Source organism: Rattus norvegicus, chromosome 7, assembly GCF_036323735.1.
Source record: "Rattus norvegicus strain BN/NHsdMcwi chromosome 7, GRCr8, whole genome shotgun sequence".
Taxonomy (NCBI): Eukaryota; Metazoa; Chordata; class Mammalia; order Rodentia; family Muridae; genus Rattus; species Rattus norvegicus.
This window is the reverse complement of record NC_086025.1, coordinates 10,493,189-10,516,777: the sequence shown is the minus strand read 5'-3', so window position 1 is coordinate 10,516,777 and position 23,589 is coordinate 10,493,189. Positions and strand designations below refer to the sequence as shown.

Below are 23,589 nucleotides of genomic sequence, written 5' to 3'. Positions count from 1 at the left end.
AATTCCACAAACTGTCTGGAATCCATGGGGGGGGGGGGTAGAGAAAGAAAGAAAACATCTTAGGGGCCCAGGTTTGCAGATGATAGGATGATGCCACACCTTGCTTGTTTTTGTAGCAGGGAACTATTTTATCTGGATAGAAAGCCGCTCAGAAAACACAGCAGCAAGGGAAGCCATGTGGGTCTGTCTGATTCTAGAATTCTCCAGGATAAAGTCTGGGAACCTATTGGAACCACGGGGAAGTTGGGGGAGCAGGCAGGATTATCTCTCTTTAATATTTCTATTTTCATGTGCTTGGGTGTCCTCCCTGCGTGTATGGCTGTGCACCTGGGTCCCCCGGAGGAGCAGCCAGAGCTCACTGCCCATGGGTCAGCCCCATCTAGATCTGCTCAAAGCCAAAAGGCAACAGCAGTAGCTCATGTTGTTTCAGAGTCACTTGGACTACCAAGACTGGCTACTGGGAAGGCCACGTCTGTGCCCAATCCTGGGGTGTGTTAGCCTATGGTTCTTGTCCGGAACACTGTCAGCCTAGGGGGTTTAAAGTGAGTATGTATATATTGTGTGTAATTGTAGGCGAGTATAAGATAATGTGATTTGTCGAGGCTGTAATCAACAACCTTGGGGTTATCTGTCCCTCCTCCCTCCGCAATGGCCTCCCTCCGCCCTTCCTAAGTGGAGCCCTCTCCTCCTCATTTTGTTTCCCACATTAGATCATCAGAACCCTACTATTCTCACCCCAAACCCCTCCCCCGCCCCGCGGTCCCTCTTACACTTTCCCCGGCTTCTGTACTTACTACAATCTACATTCCCCCCACCCCCACGTCTGAAGATGTGACCCTTTGAGCCTCCAATAAGAGAGAACGTTGGATGTTTGTCTTTCTGGGTCTGGGCTCCTGCGCTCAGTGCTGTCCTTTGGAATTCCAGCCACTGAACTTGCAAGTTTCGTGATTGTTTTTCCGGATAAGTACATAATACCCTACAGTGTCCACAGACGATATTTTCAGTGCCTGTTCGTCGGTTGAAGTTTGGGTTGTTTCTGGTGTATTTCTCCTCTGCCAGTGAAATGAGCCAATTCACCGCGGATTAGAAACGTATTCAAGGCAGGTTTATTGGGAAGCTTGCAGGTGAATTCACTGCCCCCCCCCCCCCAGTGCAGTTGCCATGGGAAAGGGGAGGGAGGGGTGGGGGAGGGAGAGGAAAAGTCAGAGAGAAGAGAAAGAGAGCAAAATATCTGAATTTATATAGGGAGGAGCCTCTGGGGGGAGGGCAGGCCAGCCTCGGGGCTGGAAAGTTCAGGGTCGGGGGCAGGGTATGCCAGGCAGAGACTGAGGGATCCTGGGAAAACCTGGAGGTCAGGTCTTCTTTGGCGGTAGTAGGCACCTCAGCCCCTAGTCCGGGGGTCTGAAACCGGCTCCATTTCTTAGCTCTTCTACGTGTAGCGCAGTAAAGACGAAGACTGAGCTGGTCTCTGTGGAGTCGGAGGCCTCTGGACTCATGCCAAGAAGCGGTATAGTTGACTCACTCCGGAGACTTCGTCTTAGGTTTTGGGAATTCAACCCGCGGGTTTCTGTGGTAGCTTCCGCTCTTTGCAGCCCCACCAACCGTGAATGGGAGTTCTTCCCACCGCCTCCAGCAGGTTTTGTTGCTGGGCTTTGCCTTTCTGACTCCGGGGGTCAGGTTGAAGGTAAATCCGTCTTGCTGAAGGCACATTTAGGACCACCGGAAGTTGATCGTCCCAGAGGCTTCCTTCCTGCCGTCAAGGTTCCACGGGTCAAGGAAATACTACATCAGCTGACAAGCGAGTGAAGGAGGCAGTTCAAACAGCCCCTGTGGGCTGAGACACGTATGACCATGACGGTGACCACCGAGGCACAGCTGTCTCTCTGTGGCAACCTCCTGTTGGGTTTCAGACCTGGGACAAGAAGGTGAGGTGCACACTTACATACCAAAGCAGACCTGGCCTCCAGATGCTCCCAGCATCCCTCAGTCTTTGCCCGGTGTACTCTGCCCCCAACGCTGAACTTTCCAGCCCAGGGGCTGGGCTGCCCTTCCCTCAGAGGCTCCTCCCTACATAATCTGGACATTTTCATCTCTCTGCCCCTTCCTTCTCTCGCTCTCTCTGTCCACCCGAGAATGGTTTCCCAATAAACCTGCATTCATATACCATTTTTTTGTTTTTTTTTTTTTGGGGGGGGGGCTGGGGACCGAACCCAGGACCTTGCGCTTCCTAGGCAAGCGCTCTACCACTGAGCCAAATCCCCAACCCCCATATACCATATTTTAATCTGGTTTGAATTGGCTCATTTCAGTGGTGGAGAAATAACTTATCACCAACAGCTGTCTAATTGCCCACTCAACAGAAGGAAAACCAGGCCTGGTACCGGAAGCCTGGCCAGCTTCCTAGGGCCAGTCAGGTCCTGGACCTTGGAAGCAACTGCCACCCTTAGGGCAGACCAACACAATTCTTTTTTTTTTTTTTTCTTTTGGAGCTGAGGACCGAACGAACCCAGGGCCTTGTGCTTTCTAGGCAAGCGTTCTACCACTGAGCTAAATCCCCAACCCCCACAATTCTTAACTATATTGTAGCTCTTATCCTTGTACCCATGGATAAGAACAGTCACCACCCTCAGTCATCAAAGAAGACCCTCGTTAGGCAGAGAGGGATCCTGGCTCCAAGAGGAACATCACAGCTCCTGTGTGTGCGACTCAGTGGATGCAGGCAAAGGTGGGGCAGAGAGACTGTAAGAGGCAGACTACCAGGAAACGGACTGCAACTCCATTCTAGAAACAGCTGCGTAAAGGAGACTGGAACATTAGCAATATCAATGGACAGGCTAACATGGTCAGAGGAAAATGTCACTCAGTCCCATCCCTAGACAAAGAACTACATACAGGCAGCCGATGACTGCTGGGAGAGGGAGAGGTAGCCTCTCCGAGGGATCAACCCCCTTCCTGAGAGTCCAATGCAGAGTGGTCAGCTCCTAATCTACACGCACACATGTGTGCACTCACACACACACACACACACACACACACACACACACTAACAGACACACACACTGACAGACACTATTCGGGCTGGAGAGATGTCTCAGTGGTTAAGAGCACTGACTGCTCTTCCAGAGGTCATGAGTTCAATTCCCAGCAACCACATGGTGGCTCACAGCCATCTGTAATGGGATCTGATGCCCTCTTCTGGTGTGTCTGAAGATAGCTACAGTGTACTCAAATAAAAATAAATAAATTTAAAAAAAATATAGGGGCTGGGGATTTAGCTCAGTGGTAGAGCGCTTACCTAGGAAGCGCAAGGCCCTGGGTTCGGTCCCCAGCTCCGAAAAAAAAAGAACCAAAAAAAAAATATATATATATATAAAAAAGACATTATCCATGTGAGAGTGAGGGCAGCAGTGGAGGTTTGGGGGTTAGAGGGAGGAAAGGGAGGTGGGAAATGATGGAATTCCAAGTTTAAAATGTGTGAGCCAGCTAGGCTGCGGTGGTAGACATCTTTAACCCCAGCTCTCCAGAAGCAGAGGTAGGTGAATTTCAAGGCCAGCCTGGTCTACAGAGTGAGGTCCAGGACAGCCAGGGCTACACAGAGAAACCCTGTCTCACAACCAAGAAAGAAAAGAAAGAAAGAAAGAAAGAAAGAAAGAAAGAAAGAAAGAAAGAAAGAAGAGAAAGGAAGAGAGATTGAATTGGAACCCTGAGCCAGGCAGGGTTCTACCACAAAGACAGGGAAGGGGAAATGGTCCACACCAAACCAAGTATTGCAAATGATTCCTGTGGGCAAAAGGGGAAACCAGGTTTGTTCCAGTGAAATCTCACTGGGTACATAAACCACTCTTGAAAGTAGGTATCACATCCAGTAGCTGGTACACACATATTGTGTGTGTGTGTGTGTGTGTGTGTGTGTGTGTGTGTGTCTGTCTGTCTGTCTGTCTGTCTGTCTGTCTGTGTTTGGCTGGTACTCTTTGTTGTTGTTTGTTTGTTTTTTGGTTTTCAGCACAGGGTTTCTGTGCCTCCCAAGTGCTAGGCTATTGCCTGGCTTGTTTTTAGCATTTTTGATTTACTGGGTTTTTGTTTGTTTTTTTAGGAGAAAGAGAAAAAAAGGTAAAGTTGGTTGTGTAGGGAGGTGGAGAGGAGCTGGAGAAGATGGGAGATGGGAAAACATGATCAAAATATAGTATTTGAAAAATATTAATAAAAAATAAGAATACAGATCCGGCCTTAGCTACAAGGTAAGACACAGTCCCAAAGAAAAGAGGCCAGGCCAGACGGGTCAGCGCTGATCGAGCTGCTCCTGAGGCAGGTTCACAAGGTAGCTCAGGGCCCAGAACTGACAGGGCGCAAAGGGAGAAGCAACTGCTGTAAGTTGTCCTCTGACTTCTGTGAATGTGCACTCGCACACACACACACACATACCAGAAATATCAACACACAAATCTAATCCTAGCGTTTCTCTCGTTTCTTCTAAAAGAGAAAAAAGTCTGGCCTGGCAGTGCATTCCTACTGCCCGTGCACTCAGGAGGGAGATGAACGAGAGCCCAAATTTCAAAGGCATCATCTCCCACATAGTGAGTTTGTGGCCAGCCTGGGCTACATGAGACACAGTCTTAAAAAAAGAACAAAGAAAAGAGAGGGAAAATGCTGGGCTGGTTTTTCACAATGGTGTGATGTTTCTTCTCCATTGGAGGCCATGTGAGGCTGACCACAAAGTGCAGGCTCCAGGAGGGTCGGTCACTCATCGGGTCGGCTGTAATGGTGTCTGTCACCAGGCAGAGTGCGGGAAGGCCACCTGAGCCACAGTGGGGGCTGAGATCAAGTGTTGGTTGTCCACCATGAATTATTGATGCTGCCAAGATCACCCCACACTCTGTGAGCTCCTCATCTCCAGTTTCCTGCATTAGCCTTGATAAAAAAAAAAAAAACCCTGGTGGAGGGCAGCGTGTAGTGTTAGGACAGGGCAGGGGGTCCCGCACCTCCAGGGTGATGGCATTCCAAGGCCGTAACACTTGGGAACCAGACTCCATGGCTCAATATCAGAGATCAGCGTGGTTTCGCCTGCCTTGGTTTTTCAGGGATAGGGTCTCGCTGTGCTATGTAGGCCAGGCTGACCTGGAACTTGTAACTCATTCTTCTTTCCTCTCCAGAGCTGGGATGACGGACATGCCCCAGCTGACACTGTAGCTGAAACTGTACCACCATGCAGGGTCTCCGCACTGGTGCTGTAGACATGGGTGAGACCAGACCATTTTCTGAAGGAAAAAAAAGAAAAAAAGAAAAAAAGGAAAGAAAAAAAAAACTATTTTGAGACTGAGTCTATCTATGTAGCCCTGGTCCTCCTTACCCAACTGTGACCCATATGCATCTCCTGCAATTGGCCACCATCACTGGGGACAGCATGCCTCTGGAGGAGAAGCCTTCCTTGTACTGTTGGGATTCTTGGACTCCACACTTAGCTTTGGCCATGCTTCCTCCCAGGTCATCATGCAAAGTCTGTCCTTGGTATCTGGCTTTTATTTTTACATTAAGAAGGTGTCTTAGGGGGTTGTTGATTTAGCTCAGTGGTAGAGCGCTTGCCTAGCAAGTGCAAGGCCCTGGGTTCAGTCTCCAGCTCCAAAAAAAAAAAAAAAAAAAAAAAAAAAAAAGAAGGTGTCTTAGGCGGGCAGGTGGTGTTTTAGGCGGGCAGGGGCAGGTGGTGCAGGCCTTTAATCCCTGCACTGAGGCGGCAGAAGCAGGCAGATTTCTGACTTTGATGCTAACCTGGTCTACAGGGTGAGTTCAGAACAAGCAGGGCTACACGGGAGAAACCCTGTCTTGAAAACAAAGGAAGATGCCCTAGGGCTGAGGCCCTGTGAAGCCTGGGACTCATTTCCCTGCACCCTATAAACCTGCTTGGTGGTGCACACCTGTCCCTCGGTATCAGCGGAGGAAGGAGGACTGGGAGTTCAGGGTCATCCTCGATACTGTGTGAGCTGGAGGCCAGCCTGAACTACTGGGGACCCCATCTCAAATCAAAAAACAAAAACACACCCTTTATACCCACAGATTATAAAATCTAAGGTCTCGAAGGCCCGCAAAGGGGCGGTCTCCAAAAATTCACCCTGGAACTATTGGCCAAGGGCTCCCCAGGTCCCCTGGTGGGCCTTCACCACGACCTGGCTGCGGGGCAGCAAGGAAGCAACAGCTGGACCACTTCCAGACTGGTTCAGGCTCACTGTCTTATCTGGACATCTCCCTCTTAATGAAACTTGCACAGAGGCAAGCCTGCAAAGGGCCTGTCGCTATCCCGGTCTCCATGGCTGTAAGGAGGTCCAGGGTGCCTGGCCCTACTCCATCTGCTGTCCTGGGTGCCCAGCAGCCTGGTCTACGGTGATGCAAACACCCTGTGAGCTCAGAGAAAGTCAACCCACCATGTTGAGGTTTGGTCTGTCGCTCTGTATTGTGACACTAAATCCTGCATCCCAGGTCTAGGTGCCCCAAGAGATAATTCTCACAGATGTCAGCTTTTGTTGTGTAAACCTTGTTCCCTATTTAAAACCTCTGGTTCAATAAAGATACCTACAGCCTCTAGCAGGGCAGAAGAGAGCTAGGTAGTGCTGTGGTTCCTGGGCTTAGGGTCTGAGGAAGAGACATGGGGTGGGTGCATTATGAGGGCGTGGCCATGACTGGGGTAAGAGCTGTCGACGCGGTGGAACACGGTAAGTCATATCGTGGGGTTATTGACAGAGGAGTAGAGAAATATCATAAAGGGTTGATATCTGCCCAGCTCTAGTACTTTTAAGCACTATAAATTTTTTTTTTTGGTTCTTTTTTTTTTTTTTTTTTTTTTTTTTTTCCGGAGCTGGGGACCGAACCCAGGGCCTTGAGCTTGCTAGGCAAGTGCTCTACCACTGAGCTAAATCCCCAACCCTGCGGGACACACTTTTAATCCCAGCACCAGCACTCAGGCAACAGAAGTCCACAGATCTCCGAGTGGAGGCCACTCAGGTCTACACAGTAATTCCAGGAGAGCTGGGGCTTTGTTGAAAAACCACATTTCCAAAACCAATTTAAAAAAATCCAAAAGCCAGGACAGGTTCCTCTCCCGCACCTCTTCCGAGTTGCTCTGGGCCTGTTGTGAACAGCAGTTGTTTCCATCCGATGAAGTTTTGGCTTCTTGCTGAGCCCTTCAGGAAGTTCGGCTCCCTCCTGACTTTTTCCTAGGCTGTTTCATGTGGGGCCTGTTCTAGAAATGTGTTTACCGCCTGTTTTCCTTCCTGGTCCAGCATCAATCATTCGTGGCCCAGCTACAAGCTTTAGTATAATATGGACCCTTAATGATTGATCACAATTGTTCACTGTGTTCAGTGCTGGGTTGTTTGAAACCCAGGACCATTACCGTGGGAAAAAGAACTTCTTTACTCTTGACCTCGCCCCAGCCCCATCACTGGGGGATTCTAGGCGGGACTCCACCCTGACCACGCCCCCAACCCCTCACTGGGGGTTCTAGGCGGGGCTCCACCCTGACCACGCCCCCAGCCCCTCTCACTGGGGGTTCTAGGCGGGGCTCCACCCTGACCACGCCCCCAGCCCCCTCTCACTGGGGGTTCTAGGCGGGGCTCCACCCTGACCACGCCCCCAGCCCCCTCTCACTGGGGGTTCTAGGCGGGGCTCCATCTTGTGATTTTTTTTTTACTGGTTTGAGACGGGTTGACCTTGAACTTCGTTTTTTGCCCTGCTGCCTCCATCTTTAGGGGCTGGAAGCCAGGGCTTAGTACATGATAGACAAACCCACAGAGCACAGCTGCAGCCTTCAGAACATCTTATTTTGGCCGGGGTGGGGGTAGGGGTGGGGGGTTGGGAGGTCAGGGGGTCACTTTTAGAGACAAGGTTTCTTGGTAACAGCATGATCCTCACTGTCCTGGAACTCTTTCTATAGATCAGGTTGGCCTCGAACTCAGAGAGATCTGCCTGTCTCTGCCTCCCAAGTGCAGGGACTAAAGGCATGCGCCACCACCTCCTAGCCTCAAAATAACTTAAAATATACTTTATTGGGCTGGATATGGTGACACACTTTAATCCTGGCACTGAGGAAACAGGCGGTGGATCCTTTTGAGCTTAAGGCCAATCTGGTCTTCACAGTGAGTTCCAGGACAGTCAGGGCTGTAGACAGAGATAATGTCCCAAAAAAAAAAAAAAAATGACAAAAATCCAAAAGTGCTTTTTAAAAGGTTTATTTATGTCTTTTATGTATATGAGGACATGCTAGAGAGGGAAGCAGATCCCATTACAGCAGTCATCTCCCCAGCACGAGAGTACTTTTTCCTTTAGTGAGCCTGGAGAGGTTTTTGTTATGTATGTGTGGTGTGTAAGTGCTAGTCCCGTGTCACAGGGCTCTCTCGGTGGTCAGAGGATAAACACAGGAGCGGGTTCTTTCTTCTTCAACTGGATTCTAGGGTTCAAACTCAGGGCAGTAGGCTTCTGCTGCTAGCAATTTTGCCTGTTCATTCATCTAGGTGGTTGTGAAGAATTAAAACAAAAAGCTCTGTGAGGTAGAAGTCACCTCTTGTACAAGTACCTGTGAGAGACATTAAGATTGTCCCCTGTTCAGAAACAGAGGTGTGCTGGGAGGAGAGGGAGAGAGAGCGGGCACAGTACGGGGACAGCCATCTGGTACACAGAACATTTCTTTCTGCACAGGAACTATGGTCCCATGGCGACCTCAGCATCTATAAACCCACTTCCTCTCCAGATCCCTTCTTCCAGATATAGCCTATCATAGAATCCTAGGTTGCGTGCTTTTTTTTTTTTTTTTTTTTTTTTTTTTTTGGTTCTTTTTTTTCGGAGCTGGGGAACCGAACCCAGGGCCTTGCGCTTCCTAGGTAAGCGCTCTACCACTGAGCTAAGTCCCCAACAGCGTGCTCTTTTGTGATGAGGTTTCCCACTAAGCATGGAGTCCTCAAGATCCCTCCACACAGGTGTCGGAGTCTCGCTCCTGTTTGTGACTGTGGAGGAAGGGCTGGACTGTGTCCATCATCCATATTCACAGCCCAGCTGACTCTCTGAACACACATACCCACACCTAGAGGGCCACGCTGCTGAGCCAGCCTGCCTTGCCTCCCGCCCCATGGCAACCACCACAGCTGCTTCGGATTCCAAGGGCCGGGGATGGCTAAGACGCCAGGACACTTCTGGGTATCCCTGGAAAAGCAGACCAATCACTCCTCCTGGGCGGGATGCTTGTGGCTCCCAAAGTCTTCCCTGGGAATGGCTATCTTGGATCTTTTCAGGGAGTGGCAGGGTTGGGTGACCTTCCCTGCTGGTCTGGGGGTGGGGTGACACGAGGGTGGAGGAATCTAAACATGGACGTTCCCTCAAGGTCACTAGCATCCATGTTGGTGGTCAGTAGGGGCTTGCAGGGTTGCAGAGTCGGAAGTTCTGAGACGCTCCCCTCAGCCTTCCCAAATCATCAAGAACAATTTCTTTTTACCAGCATCTGTTTATTTTGTGTGTCTCTGTGGAATCAAACCCTGCAGCATGACAGTGGTAGGCAGAGCTTCCTCTTCCTCCTTCTACTGTGCAGAGGCCATGGACTGAACTCTGTCTCACAGGGCCTTCCTGGAGTCCTGGTTTTAGGAGGTTAAAAACCTGAAACTTCTCTTCAGTGGACCTCCTCAGACCCAGACTCCCTGGCCATGCACTAAACTGTCCAGGAGAAGTTTGGTAAATGGGGAAGGGATCCTTACTCAGCATCATGTATATACAACTTAAAAAAAAAAATCCTTTGAGAGTCTATGTAGCCCGGGCTGTTCTGGATCTTCCCAGGTAGACCAGGTTGGCCTCAAACTCTCAGAGATCTGCCTGCCTCTGCCTTCCAAGCCTGGGATTAAAGGTGTGCACCATCACACCCGGCTAAACCAAATCTTAATAAAAAAAATTATAATTCACACACAAGCAGCAGGATTGGTAGCTCAGGCCAGTCAGGTCATGTTTCTGAGAAGTTAAGACAGAAGGGTCTCTGGGGTTGGGGATTTAGCTCAGTGGTAGAGCGCTTGCCTAGAAAGTGCAAGGCCCTGGCTTCGGTCCCCAGCTCCGAAAAAAAAGAAAAAGAAAAAAAAAAAAAAGTCAGAAGGGTCTCAGCCTTCAAGGTTCCTTCCTAGATCCCCAGTAACTGTGACAACCGGCTGTGGCTCAGGAGTTCTGAAGCCCTGGGTTCCATCCCCAGCAAGGCAAACAAACAAGAAGTAACAACCAACCCTAGGCTATTTCCTTTAGTGGAGACACTGGCCTTGTTTTCCCTTCAATAGAGGAATAAACTGAGGCTTGTCTCTACCTTCCTCGTATTGTTCCGAGAGTTTCGCTTGGCTCTGGCTCTGGGCCCTCACCCCAGCCTCCATCCCCTCCTACAGGGGGGTATCACTTTCCCTGGTAACAAGCGAGGTAGTGTAGTGTGCCTCTCAGACAAAGGCCAGGTGAGCTGTCCCTCCTCGCCTCAATCATTCATGAAGATAGCAGCTGGCGAGGCTGGGGTGGGCGCTGAGCAGGCTCAGACACAGTCAGGCCAACCATGTGGGAGAACTAAATAATACATCAGCCTGGGACATCTTCCCCAACAGGTGTTCTGCATAGGGACAGGGAGACTGTAAAACGGCTAGCCACTAAGCCATGGCTCCCCCAGAAGCCAGCCCCCTTGAGGAGGACACCTAAGTTGTTGGCCATCTGGGGTGGAAGCTTCCTAAGCCTGGCTTGTTTGCAGGACTAAAAGCCATTCACAACCTCGAGATTGGTTATCGTGACCAGTGGTGGCCTCCAGGTTGTGATCCCCAGAGCCCAGGAATGTGGCCCAGGACTGTGGAAGCAGCAAACAATGGTCTAGTTGGGCAGGAGAGGGACTGAGTCCTATTCTTTGTAGGTGCAGTTCAGGGTCCTGAAACTGAAATTATCCAGGCCAGACTTAGCAGAAGACAGTGTTAGGAGGAGGCAGTTGTGAAGACAGAAACACACACAGGACTCTGTCACAAGTTGTGGACACTTGGAGCTCCAGAGTGTGGGAGAGGCAGAAAAGGCCTTCCTGTGCAAAGCCTGGTTTCAGACTTCTGGGCTCCAGATGCAGGGCTCACATCTGTGGTGTTAGAGGCAGTCCAGTGGGGGTTGCATCATAACAGCAATACCAACCATTTATCCATTTAAAAAAAAACAAAAAAACAAACAAACAAACAAACAAAAAAAAAACGCTCTGGGAGCATTGGGAAAGGAAGCCAGCGTCTCCAGCTGAGCCATGTCCCCAGCTGCCAACTGAAGCATTCTAGGCAGGGGTTCCACCCCGAGCCACACTCCTAACTCATTGGGGAATTCTAGGCAGAGATGCTACCCTTGAGCCACATCCCTAGGCCCTCACTGGGGCTTCTAGGCAGAGGTGTCTTTCTCCTGTCCCTGGTCTCTCTTCTAAGTTGCCTAACCTGGTCTTGAACTCACTCTGGCTAGGCCTAGGCCTGTCATTCCATCACTCAGGAGCTGAAACAGGGCGATTGATCACTGAATGCTTCAGGTCAGTCTGAGAAGGAATTCTAGGACAATCTGGGTCACAGAGTTGAGAACTTCTCTCAAAACAAACAATCCAGGCTGGAGAGATGGCTCAGTGGTTAAGAGCACTGACTGCTCTTCCAGAGGTCCTGAGTTCAATTCCCAGCAGCCACATGGTGGCTCACAACCATCTGTAATGAGATCTGATATCCTCTTCTGGTGCGTCTGAAGACAGCGACAGTGTACTTATAATAAATAAATAAATAAAATAGATAAATAAATAAATAAATAAATAACAAAACCCCCAAACAATCCTAGCTGGGCACTGCGGCACCCAACTTTGATTCCAGCACTCAGGAGGCAGAGGCGGGTGGAGCTCTGTGAGGCCAGCCTCAAGGCTAGGTCCCTGCAGTAGGGGTTTGAGATGCTGAATTCCGGCCTGTTTCAGCAACCCTGAGGAAAGTTAAAGGGAGTCTGGAGTTCGAGAGGAACCTGCCCCAGAGGCCTGCGGTGCAAAGGTCCCAGGCAGGGTTAGAAAAGAGTCAGGTGGGTTAGAGAACGTTCCCCACTGAGTATTGGAACGTATTCTGAACAGAAAACAGATAAGGAGTTGAAGGTGAGCAAGACCGTTCAAGGGTTCTGAGAATCCAGGCGTGGTGGGGCAGGCCATTAACTCCGGAGGCAGATCTGTGTGTTTAAGGCGGGCATGGTCTACAAAGGAAGTCCAGTATACATGGCCAGGGCCACACGCAGAAACCCTGTTTCCATAAAAAAGGTTCGGGGGGGGGGTCTCTGAAGTAGCTTTCAACAAACTCTGCTAATGCAGACAGACAGACCTGTGCTCGGAGATCAGCAGTCTCCCAACTTCACTGGCAGCCACCCATGCAGGTTGGCTTCTGAGGGTGGGGCCCCTGCTTGGCACCAGCTTCCCAGAGAACAAAAACTGGCAGCCAACCTTGTCCTTAATGGTCCAGCCAGGACCTGATAGGAGTCCCAGAGGGCTCAAATCCTACGCCTTGTTGTGGGTTTTTTTTTTTTTCTAAATCCGCGGGACGGTCCTGATTAGGGATTCTGGGCCTTCAAGCTAGCTGCTCTGTCGGCTGGCTGGGGCCTGAAAGACCTAACTCCCAGCGCGGCCTCCGTGGAAATCGGCAGCCGCCCCTAATCCAGGCTGGAATCCTCTGGCACCAGGCCCGCGTTGGGGCTCCAAGGCTGTTGGGCCACTGGCCAGGTCTGCAAGGAAACCAGCATAGCTGCCAGCCTCTCTTCCCCCCCTCCCGCGCGCCCTGGACTACAGAAAAGGGAGGCCAGGCCGGGTGCTGGGCTCACCTCCCTTGCAAGGCGGAGGAGAAACTTTCCCCCCTCGCCTGGCCTTTTTTGTTTTTTAGCAGATAACCGGGCCGACAAGAATCCGAATGGTTTGCGCCTTTGAGATTCAAGCCCCACCAAAGGATCTCTGTTTTGTAGCATGCACTAGACTTTGGAGAACCTATCTCCATCTGCGACCACCAGGACTGGAAGGCAGAATCCTGGCTCCTGGGGTGAAGGTACAAGAGGGCGACTCCTGGGTTTATTTGTAGGGCATGCAACTGGACACTTTGTAGCCTCCGTTTCCCCAAGTGTAGGCAGAACCAGCCACAATGCGGCTCGTTTCCTTGGTTTCCCAATTTCTGCAACATAGGTGGAGCTTGGCTGCTGTGGGTAGACAAAAGACGGAAAAGGATGATTCACAATCTAGTCGCGACTACGTCTGTGAAGCACGTGGCCTCCATCTCGCTGCGATCTAGTCCAGGAGAAACTCGGCTGAAAGTCCAAGTTTTGGCCACGTGACCGCAAGCAAGCTAGGGCAATACTGGGTTTTCTGCCCGGTTCTAAGATGGCGAAGCACCTGCTTTACCCTCATGTTGGAGGCCAACGGCTTCTATTGCCCGCTTGCAATATGGAGGTGGACTGCCGAAAGCACGCTTCTCTGAATCTGACCCGCCACGTACCCACTCTCAAGATGGCGTCCAACGGGTTGGATAAAGACTTGCTCATTGGCTCAGACGCTATCACGTGCCCCTACTCATTCACGCCCTCCCCCTCCCCCACAGGCCGTTTCCGTCTTCCGTCCTGACTGACGGCCGTACAGTCCAATAGCCGACTAGTGTCTGTCTGAGTTTCACCCTTGGAGTAACATTTTGACCAATAGAAGGCCTTGGCGGGGGCAGGCGGGGTTGACCACGCCCACAGACTGCGGCGGGAGCCAATGAGTATCGCGCGCGGGGGACGTGTGCGGGCGTCTCCGCCATCTTGTGAGTCTATAACTCGGAGCCGTTGGGTCGGTTTCTGCTATTCCTGCGCCTCCGCTCCGTCCCCTGCGGGTCTCCTCTGTGTGCCATGGACGGGTGAGTACTGCCGCACCCCTAGCCCGCCGCTCGCTTTCCGCTGTGCCCCAGCCATCGCTGGCGCCCGCGGGGGCTTTTTACCCCCGCCGACCCATCCAACCGCTGCGACGCGCGCGCGCGGCCTCAATCCGCGTGGCGCGCTCGGAACCCCTGATATCTGAGGCCCGCAAGGAAGCCGGCTGGTTTAGGTTGGCCGCACCCATACTTCGTCTCCCCTCAACCCTCTAGCCCAGCGCACTTCCGGTGCTCGCGCGGCTCATCCGGGGTAGCCCGGAGCCCCTTCCCCGCCCTCAGCGTGCACGCGCGCTTCCCCGGTGAGGCGCGTTCACTTGAGGCGGATTGGCCGCTGTGATCCTTCCCGCCTCCCGTACCCTAATTGGTGCCGGCTCGCCCAGTGCCCAAGAAATGTCCCTTCGCATTCCGCGTGCAACCCCGCGTGCGCGCGCACAGTAGGGCGCGCGTCCCGTAGCGCGTGCGTGCGTGGGCCTGTGCTGAACGCGCACGCCCTTCCCGCCTCGGGGAGGTGTCCGGAGAAAGCCCCCAGAGCCCCCCGACGGAGAAGCTGTGGGATAGAGGGGTTCAGTTGGCTCTCCCGCGTGGGCGCCGGCCTGGCATCCATATCTCCTACATGCTTCCGGGAGATGCCTCTCTACTCGGCAACTTTTTGTAGTTTTCGGTTTGTTTTGGAGACAGGATCTCATTGTAGGCTGGCCTGAATCCACTTCTGTCTGCCTGCGTACTGGTGGGACTTAAAGGCCTGAGTCACCAGGCCCCGACGTTTTTCTTGAAACTTTTAGTTAAGGTTTTTGGATAAGGAATGGCCTTGAATTCTTGAATCTTCCACCCTAACCTCCCTAGTGTTTTGAGTCAGTCACCAGGCCTAGTAAGCTTTCCCTTTTTCTTTTTTAAGACTCAATTCTGAAAAGTAGCTTGGCCTATCTTCAAGCTCAGTACCAATGGCAGTCCCCCTGCCTCAGCCATCTGAGTGCTGAGATGACAGACTGGAGTCTCCAGTTGCTGCCTTTTAGCAACTTACTCAGGATCTTTGAGCGGGGTGTGGTGGTGCACACCTTTAATCCTGGCACAGACAGGCAGTGCTGTGCAGAGAAACATTGTCCCAGAAAGAATCTTTGAAAACAGTAAATCAGGCAGAGGGGTACACAACCCAGCCACCATTCGTGAAAGGATTCACTAGGCAGACAGACCTCTAAGAGTCACTTCATGGCCGGCTTGCTGCTCCTGTAAGCAGGCTAGGTGTTAAGGCAGTGTGCAGTCACGAGGGGCTTGGGTTGATCAGTAACCTGGGGTGTATCCGGGCAGCTCTGTTGGTTTGTAAATGGTAACAAGGCCACTTAGCCTGCCGTCAGCAGCCTGGCCCTGGAGCTCCCAGCCCCCATCAGGAAGCACTGTCTTTGGGTGCTCCTTACCTACATTTCAGGCTCCCAGCGTTGTAGGATACTCAGGAGTTGAGTATTATTGGCCCAGATCACTGGTATGCTTTGTAAAAACTGGACCTCTTAACGCATTGAAAGGCAGGGTCTGGGTCCTGTGTGAAAGGGGGGAGGGTCTCAAAGGACAATAATGGCCCTCTTTCAAGTTGAGACTCAGTGGGTGGCTCACTCCCCCTGCCTCTCCGAGCTGGACTGGCCTTGCAGTGCTCATGTCTCTCTTTCTCTCCACAGCATCGTCCCAGACATAGCAGTCGGTACAAAGGTAGGTGTCTCTAGCTTGGCATTGTACCCAGCCTCCCCTGTAGTCAGAGAAAGGCTTGCTTAGTGCAGTCCAGGGTCTACAAAGATGGTAGGCGGAAGACAGCACAGATCACACAGAACTTCCTGAGTCTTAAGTTTTAGGGGCCTAGGACCCATTTATTTGTGGGTCTGGTGGTTCTGTCTTTCTGCTGGCCTCTTTCTGACTGGTTTTGCCTTGTCCCGCCCTGTGGCCTTCATCTGAGCAGTGAATTCGGGACACATACTTTGGTGTTGCCTCTGGGTTTGGTTTGAAAGGCTGTGGCATGTAAGGTGAAAACTGAGTTGCCACCCATCTGGTGCTGTCTTCTTGTCTGTCGAGTCTTTGCTATTCAAGCAACTCTCAACCCTAGTCTCTTCAGCTCCTTGAATATCTGGGGAGACAGAATAGTCCTACCTCCAGTTCTACTGCTACTGTGGGTGGAGCCGAGAGCTAGACGGGTGCAGGTGTCCTGAGTCTTTTTTGACCAGCAGAGGTGTGTTTGTGTCGGGCTTGGTCTTGCTGTGTTAGGTGGGCTATTTAGACTTGTGTGCTAAGCTGTAGTAGGTGGCAAGTAGTTTGGAGTTTCTCCCCCTCAAAGGCGGCCTGTAGGTTAGGCCCTGAGGGCCACCTCAGCTGCTGCCAGCTGATTTGCTACCAGGCTGCTGTCTGGACTAGTCTCACTCTTTCCTGAGTGGACGCTGTCTCCACCTGCCTGCTGATCTTCCCTCAGATAAGTCTGTGTTCACCACTGAAGGGAGGGAGCCCCACTTAGGCCCAGGCCTGCAGGTGACAGGGTATGTCTGGGCAAAGCTGCTGCTGACCTGGACTGCCTGGTGGCTTCTTGTCTACACAGAACTCATTCCAGCTAGCCACTGAGGGCACACTGGGCAAGTTAGCGGGGAGCTCTGGGTGGATACATGGGCCGGGGCTACTTGCTCTGGGATGGCAAATAGATTGGGCCTATCTCCATGGGAGCATTTGGGAAAGCTGTGCTGACCGGGCCCCCCTGTGTTGTGGTATCACATGCTTTTGTCTGCCTAGCTGCTTGGGGCTGTTGGCCCAGGTGGCTGGAGTTTCCTCTAACTGTCGTGGGCTCCCAGGCCTCTATGGGGAGACTGTTAGGGCTCTGGCAGCCTGCCAGGATCAGAGCTACAGGAAGTACTGCTCCTGTTGCCCTGCCCAGACGGAAGCCACCTCCCACTGAGGTCAGCACAAGGGACCTCATGGGTAAATGGTGGACAGCAGGAAGTAACTTCTGTAGCTTAAGATATGGACATGAGATTCTGAGCATGTCAGGGTCTACCAGGCAGGGCAGGTTCAACCCCCCTTCAGCAGCCCTTGCTCCTGAGACACCCCCCCCTCCCCAAAACTGCTCAGGACTGGGTAGGGAGTTCCATGTTGGTGTAGGTCATGAGAGGCTTAGGTTTAGTTTCCCCTTTCCACCTAGGGTGAATAATGGGAGAGTAGGTGCTGGCTGTGTGGTCTCTAGACCTGTCAGTTCGTAGTGGGTGCCTGTTTCTTAAGTCATCAGGTATTGTGGGGGGGTTAAGGCCAGTGCCCTACAGTGTTGGATGGGCAGTGGGGCATGGGCTCTGTTGGGCTGATTAGTGGATGGGTCTGGTTTTGAGTCTGTGGGTGTTTCGCTCCCCGGTCTGGCTGCCCGGGAGTGGATAGCTAGAGAGCTGTCTCAGGAAGCCTCTGATCTAAGGCGTGCTCTGGGTGGCATGTCCTGCCTCTTTTCTTATCCTGATCCTAAGTCTCCTGTGTTTCCAGGGATTGGCTCAACAAAACGATTGGCTCAACAAAACAATTGAGTAAATTGCTTCAGGGGGGAGGGGTACTTACCATGGGGTCAGTTCCCCAGTGAGCTGCCTCTACCACTGGATGGTACTAGTCCCTTGTCCTTCTGGACGATGACCAGGACACCAGGGCCGGGGCAACAGCAGGGCCTGCTTTGTTTCTTCGGAAGCTGGGAGCAGCTCTGCCAGGAAGGTGCCGCCAGGCCAGCAGCTGTGCACTCTGGACAGATAGCCCGCCAGGAAGGGCCTCCCACATGGCTGTTGGCACAGGGCCGTAGTGAAGTGACAGTGGCTGGTAGTGAACACTAAAGCCACAGGCTTGAGGCATTGTGCAGAGGGTGGGGGCTGTGGTTGGGAATGCAGGGAAGGAGTCAGCCTGGAGCTGATTGATGTCCATGCTTTCTTCCCAGCGGGGATCCGACGAGCTCTTCTCCACGTGTGTCAGCAACGGCCCCTTCATCATGAGCAGCTCGGCCTCAGCAGGTGAGTGAGCGAGTGAGTGAGTGTGTGTTCTGGGTGCCACATCTACATGGCCTTTCCCAAGCAGGGGGTGCCTGTGCCTAGGGAGGGGCAGGGCGAGCTGGGTTGTGGAGTGGAGGACCTGGCTAGAGGCGGGGAAGAGGTTCACATGCAGCCTCCCGAATGCACACCTATCCCTTTTCAGCCAACGGAAATGATAGCAAGAAGTTCAAAGGTGATAACAGGAGCACAGGAGTTCCTTCCAGAGTCATCCATGTCCGAAAGCTACCTAGTGATGTCACTGAGGGCGAGGTCATCTCCCTGGGGCTGCCCTTTGGGAAAGTTACCAACCTCCTTATGCTGAAGGGGAAGAACCAGGCCTTCATTGAAATGAGCACAGAGGAGGCTGCCAACACTATGGTTAACTACTACACATCGGTGGCGCCAGTGCTTCGTGGACAGCCCATCTACATCCAGTTCTCCAACCACAAGGAGCTCAAAACCGACAGCTCGCCCAACCAGGCAGTATGTCTGCAGGGCAGGTGGGTGGGTGGGTGGGTGGGTGGCCAGCCGGGCTCCCTGCCTCAGCCCTGGCTCACAACTCATGGTTCCTCCACAGCGTGCCCAGGCAGCCCTGCAGGCTGTGAACTCCGTACAGTCAGGAAACCTGGCCTTGGCAGCCTCTGCTGCTGCCGTGGATGCAGGAATGGCAATGGCAGGCCAGAGCCCAGTGCTCAGGATCATTGTGGAGAACCTTTTCTACCCAGTGACACTGGACGTGCTGCACCAGGTGGGTTGGGTGCACGCCCCGCACCGGGTGGGTGGGTGGATCCCGCCTGCCCCAGCTAGAGCTCTCACATCCTCCCTTGCAGATCTTCTCGAAGTTTGGCACAGTCCTGAAGATCATCACGTTCACCAAGAACAACCAGTTCCAGGCGCTGCTGCAGTATGCTGACCCTGTGAGCGCCCAGCATGCCAAGCTGGTGAGTAGGACTTCTGTCGGGTGGGCAATGCTGTGACTGGCCCGCACTCACGCTTGTCTCCCTCCCCACAGTCCCTGGATGGCCAGAACATCTACAATGCCTGCTGCACGCTGCGCATCGACTTCTCCAAGCTCACCAGTCTCAACGTCAAATACAACAACGACAAGAGCCGAGACTACACACGCCCTGACCTGCCCTCTGGAGACAGCCAGCCATCACTGGATCAGACCATGGCAGCAGCCTTTGGTAAGATGCTGTACTGAGAAACACCAAATGAAGGGGTGGGACAGGCCACTAGCTGTCAGGGCACCCTGGCACTGCACAGCCCAGTCACTCAGCAGTCCTGCCCGTGCCCGGCCCAGCCGTGAGGTGAGGTGCAGTGATTAGTGTCTGTTTGTTTCTAGGTGCGCCCGGCATAATGTCAGCCTCTCCGTATGCAGGAGCCGGGTTCCCTCCCACCTTTGCCATCCCTCAGGCCGCAGGTATTCACGCTCATCCTGACCCCGGCGCCTGCATGCCCACACGACCCCACAACTGCCCATAGACTAGGATGCCAATGGCCCGAGTGTCAGGTCCCAGGCCCCCTTCTGGGGAGAGGGGAAGGGGCCTCCAGCGGCATCCACAGGCAGCTAGGGCAGGGTAGTCTCAGGCAGGGCTGGGCCAGGGGCCCTGTGCTGACCTCACCGACAAGCCTCTAATCATTCAGTCTTTGGTCTGGTTCCCTTCAAGCACCTCGGGCGAGGACAAGGACGCAGTGTCCCTAGTAGATTGAATTTAATGGCCTGGTAAGCAAGTGGCCTCCAGGGCTGAGGAGCATGGGCCTCTGCCTCCCTCCGCGTGCCGCCCGAGCATGCATGGAGGAATGAGTGGGCGCCGCATGCGTGCACAGCCAGGCATAGCTGTGGCAGGCCCTGCTTGCAGAGGGCCTGTGTCAACCAGAGCTTTTGTGCTGTTGGGCGCATGCAGTCTGATCACACCTGGACTGGCCGTGGAGTCAGGCAGTGTGTGTGGCCTCTTGGGCAGGCCATAGCCAGGCAACACCTCGTGGCTGTATGTGTGAGACCTGGCCCCTCCTGGTGTAGCCATCCAGGCTCACAACTGTACTGCCTTCCTTTGCAGGCCTCTCTGTTCCTAATGTCCATGGAGCCCTGGCACCCCTGGCCATACCCTCTGCTGCTGCTGCTGCTGCTGCAGCCGGCCGCATTGCCATCCCAGGGCTGGCAGGCGCCGGGAATTCCGTCCTTTTGGTCAGCAACTTGAACCCTGAGGTATGTGGGCATTGCTGTGCTCTGCCTATACATGGAGTAGTGGTGGGGTGCTGGCTGACCACAAATTGGGATAGGGGAGCATACTGGATGGCAGGCAGGGTTTTTGGGTGTCCCAGGCACCACGGGTACGGTCGTGCCACCCCTTTGTCTGCTGCTGTTGGCCTCCGCTCCTTCCTAGTCGCTCTGAGGTTTTCTGTTTTCCTCTCAACTCCATTCGCACCCTGCCCCTCAGTGCTCAGAGCCGCAGTGTTTTCTTTGCATACAGACAAGTCGGAGTTAATTGGGACACAGCAAGGAGGCCTGGGAGTGCCAGTTGGAAGGGAGATGGTGGCCCAGGCTGGTGCTGGCCAGGCCGTCTCTGGCTGGAGCTCTATAGAGCCCAGGTGGCCCTTGAGGCTCAGCACTGCCTTTCCAGGAACAGGTCTGCACACGGTGCCTCAGGCTGCTCTCGGGCTCCTGTGGCTCCGTGCCAGCCCTGCTCATCCAGTTCACTCTAACTGTCCTGAGCTCTGTCCGCCACCTGGGAACTAACAGGTTCCACTCCTTGCCTCAGTCCTTAGTCTCAGCCGCAGTGCTGGCCCACAGTCCTCCGGCCTGCGTGCAGTGCTTCTCCTCGAATGTATGAACATGTGTGTCCGTTAGAGAGAGCGTGAAACAGAGAGTATGGGCGTGTGCGTGTGGAACACTGCCTTGTTTTCCTATGTATTTACTGACCTGTGTTTTGCTACTTTTTTCTTTCCTCCCCTCCCCTCCCAATTTTTTTTCTTGCCTGATCCGGAATTTCTTTGCCAACTGACTGCACGGTTCTTCTGCTTCCTGTTGTTGCTTGAAACAAACAAAACATAAATCAATAAAAACAAAACTCCCCTCTCAAACCCGCTCTCCGGAAACCAACCTGCCCTTGAATATTAACATCCTGACAACTTCATCATCATGAACCTGCTCGCCTGCGGGGACTGTCTTCCTCGTGGACGATTGGCACTCGCCCCCTTGACCTCTCCCTCTCCCTGTCCCCTGCTGCCTTCCTCTGCTGTCTCTAAAGAGAGTCACACCCCAAAGCCTCTTTATTCTCTTCGGTATGTTATTCTCACTTTTATTACCTTGGTTTCGTTTAATTGGTTATTTTACACCCTGCTATGTACTATTGAGTTTGTGTTTGGCCTTCTGCCTCGGTCCGTGGTTTGCTTCCGGTTTGCGGATTGTACTGAGTAGACACGCATGGTTACCACCCTGCATGCTTCCAGAGCTAAGCGTGTCAGTAGCATGTGAACTTGGCTGTTCTGACAGCTGTCTGGAGTCTGAGACTGCCCGAGAGCAGTGTCTGTTAGCAGGCCTTGGGCTGTGAGACACAGGCTCCCGGTGCCCTCTAAAGAAACCTGGCCCACCGGGAGCTGGGGACAAGACGGGTGGGTGGTGGGTTGGTGGGCGGGAGAGGTTAGGAGACCAGGCAGCTTAGAGACTCACTTGGGTTTGTTTCCAAGGCGTCTACGGTGATGTGCAGCGGGTGAAGATCCTGTTCAACAAGAAGGAGAACGCACTTGTGCAGATGGCAGACGGCAGCCAGGCCCAGCTGGGTGAGAACCACCATAGGGCCCGGGCTGGGGCTGGGGCTGGGGCTGGGGCTGGGTGCCAGTGGACCGAGCATCCCACTCACATGGCTCCCATCCTTTTTGTCCAGCCATGAGCCACCTGAACGGGCACAAGCTGCATGGGAAGTCAGTGCGCATCACCCTGTCAAAGCACCAGAGTGTGCAGCTGCCTCGTGAGGGACAGGAGGACCAGGGCCTGACCAAGGACTATGGCAGCTCACCGCTGCACCGCTTCAAGAAACCTGGCTCCAAGAACTTTCAGAACATCTTTCCTCCCTCAGCTACCCTGCACCTCTCCAACATCCCGTAAGTCAGCCAGAGGGTGGTTTATATATTGTTTGTGGGCCACAGAGGGCTCCTGATCTCCCCCATCCCCATGTGAGCCCCAGCCAGATGCCTCCTGTCTCTATAGGCCCTCTGTGTCAGAGGATGACCTCAAGAGCCTCTTCTCCAGCAATGGCGGTGTGGTCAAAGGCTTCAAGTTCTTCCAGTGAGTAAAGCCCTGCCTTTTCACCCTTCACCCTACCCAAACCTGCCCACGATCTGACTACCCCAACTCCACCCCTGCAGGAAGGACCGCAAGATGGCACTGATCCAGATGGGCTCTGTGGAGGAGGCAGTGCAGGCACTAATTGAGCTGCACAACCATGACCTGGGCGAGAACCACCACCTGCGAGTGTCCTTTTCCAAGTCCACCATCTAGGTGCCTGTGGGCCTGCGAAAGCTTCCGCCATTCCAGAAAAGCCACTTTAAAAAGCAGCTGAAGTGACCTTACAGACCAGAGATTTTATTTTTTTAAAGAGAGATCAGTTTACCTGTTTTTAAAAAAATTAAATCTAGCCCACTTTGCCGTGGCAGGAAATGGCTTGGGCCACAGAGGCCCAGTCCCAGCAACCATGCCTTGAGGGGCTTAGGCGTGAGGCCACAGCGGTGCCCCGAACACAGCCGCTTTCTGTGCCTTACAAAACCAGCGTGCCTCACGGCCGCACACCCACCCTCTAAGGCCACCAGTTGTCTCTAGACCTGCAGTGAGCCAGGCGGCCTATACTTAGGCTCCCCAATGCCGTGTAAGAGCTGGGGCCACTCCCCTACACCCTTATAATCAAGTGACATGATTCTCCCATGTCCCTGGCCAGCCCAGAGGGCCCAGGCCGTCCTCAGCTGCCGAGCCTTGTGTGACCTTTGTATTCTATTCCGTGGGGTCACAGACACCTGTGCCTAGCAATCTTTCCACTTGACCAAATACCCGAGTCTTTTCCATTTATATGCAAGAGATAGAGTTTTTAAGTAACTTTTTATAGCAGTGGTACAATTGTATGTGTGTACTCTAAGCTTCTCTGTCCCCTGCACTCCTTCCTTCCAGTGACCAACTTGCAGGTGGGCCCAGGCCAGGGCTGGAGAAGAAGCTCTGAGGCTTGTGGGTGTCCTACCTTCAAATTTTGGACCAAAGTTTTGTTCTCTGCCCGCCTCTGACTATGCCCAGTTGAGGGGCTGACCTCTAGGCCTTAATGTCCTTCCTGGACGCCCACCTCCATCCTAGCCTGTTTCTATGGGAGGGGTTCCCTGCACCTCAGTTCTGTGAAAGTCATGGAAGAGTGTAAATATTTATGATTTTATACCTGTGGGGCTGAGGCGGTGCAGCATTTTTTATGGTGACAGATGTATATTTTGGTAACGACTACAGGCTCAGTATTGTCCTGGGGCCAGCCCTGGCCACATCTACCCCAGCCCAGATGGTGTATTGGGGGGAGGGGGACTTTCCATTAAAGCAGTTTTATAACCTTTGCCTTCCCTGAGCCCTTCATTCTGAGCTGTAGGCCAGGCTGGGCCTGGAGTCAATAAACAACTGTGTCTTGCACTCTGCCTGT

The 23,589-nt window shown here is 53.1% G+C and overlaps 1 protein-coding gene and 1 long non-coding RNA gene across 6 annotated transcripts; one reads left to right on the top strand and one right to left on the bottom strand.

Moving 5' to 3' along the window:
- Positions 1-1,083: 1,083 nt before the first annotated feature.
- Positions 1,084-2,546, bottom strand: LOC134479815 (uncharacterized). The gene is made up of 2 exons (XR_010053565.1): positions 1,947-2,546; positions 1,084-1,834 (listed from the first exon to the last, which is right to left on the bottom strand). It is a non-coding gene; the product is annotated as an uncharacterized LOC134479815 (long non-coding RNA).
- An 11,274-nt stretch (positions 2,547-13,820) lies between these two features.
- Positions 13,821-23,579, top strand: Ptbp1 (polypyrimidine tract binding protein 1). Of its 5 annotated transcripts, none has more exons than NM_001271057.1 (14): positions 13,821-13,892; positions 15,575-15,605; positions 17,833-17,905; positions 18,087-18,406; positions 18,501-18,671; positions 18,754-18,864; positions 18,936-19,110; positions 19,269-19,346; positions 19,984-20,132; positions 21,175-21,208; positions 21,614-21,706; positions 21,811-22,027; positions 22,134-22,211; positions 22,292-23,579. In NM_001271057.1, exons 1-14 carry the CDS (start codon positions 13,885-13,887, stop codon positions 22,422-22,424), a joined length of 1,671 nt encoding a protein of 556 aa, NP_001257986.1. In that variant the 5' UTR covers positions 13,821-13,884; the 3' UTR covers positions 22,425-23,579. The 5 variants fall into 5 exon arrangements, 4 of the variants coding, with proteins under 4 accessions (NP_001257986.1, NP_071961.2, XP_038934518.1 ...); XM_039078590.2 differs by lacking the exon at positions 13,821-13,892 and adding an exon at positions 14,005-15,133; NM_022516.5 differs by lacking the exon at positions 19,269-19,346.
- Positions 23,580-23,589: the final 10 nt, after the last annotated feature.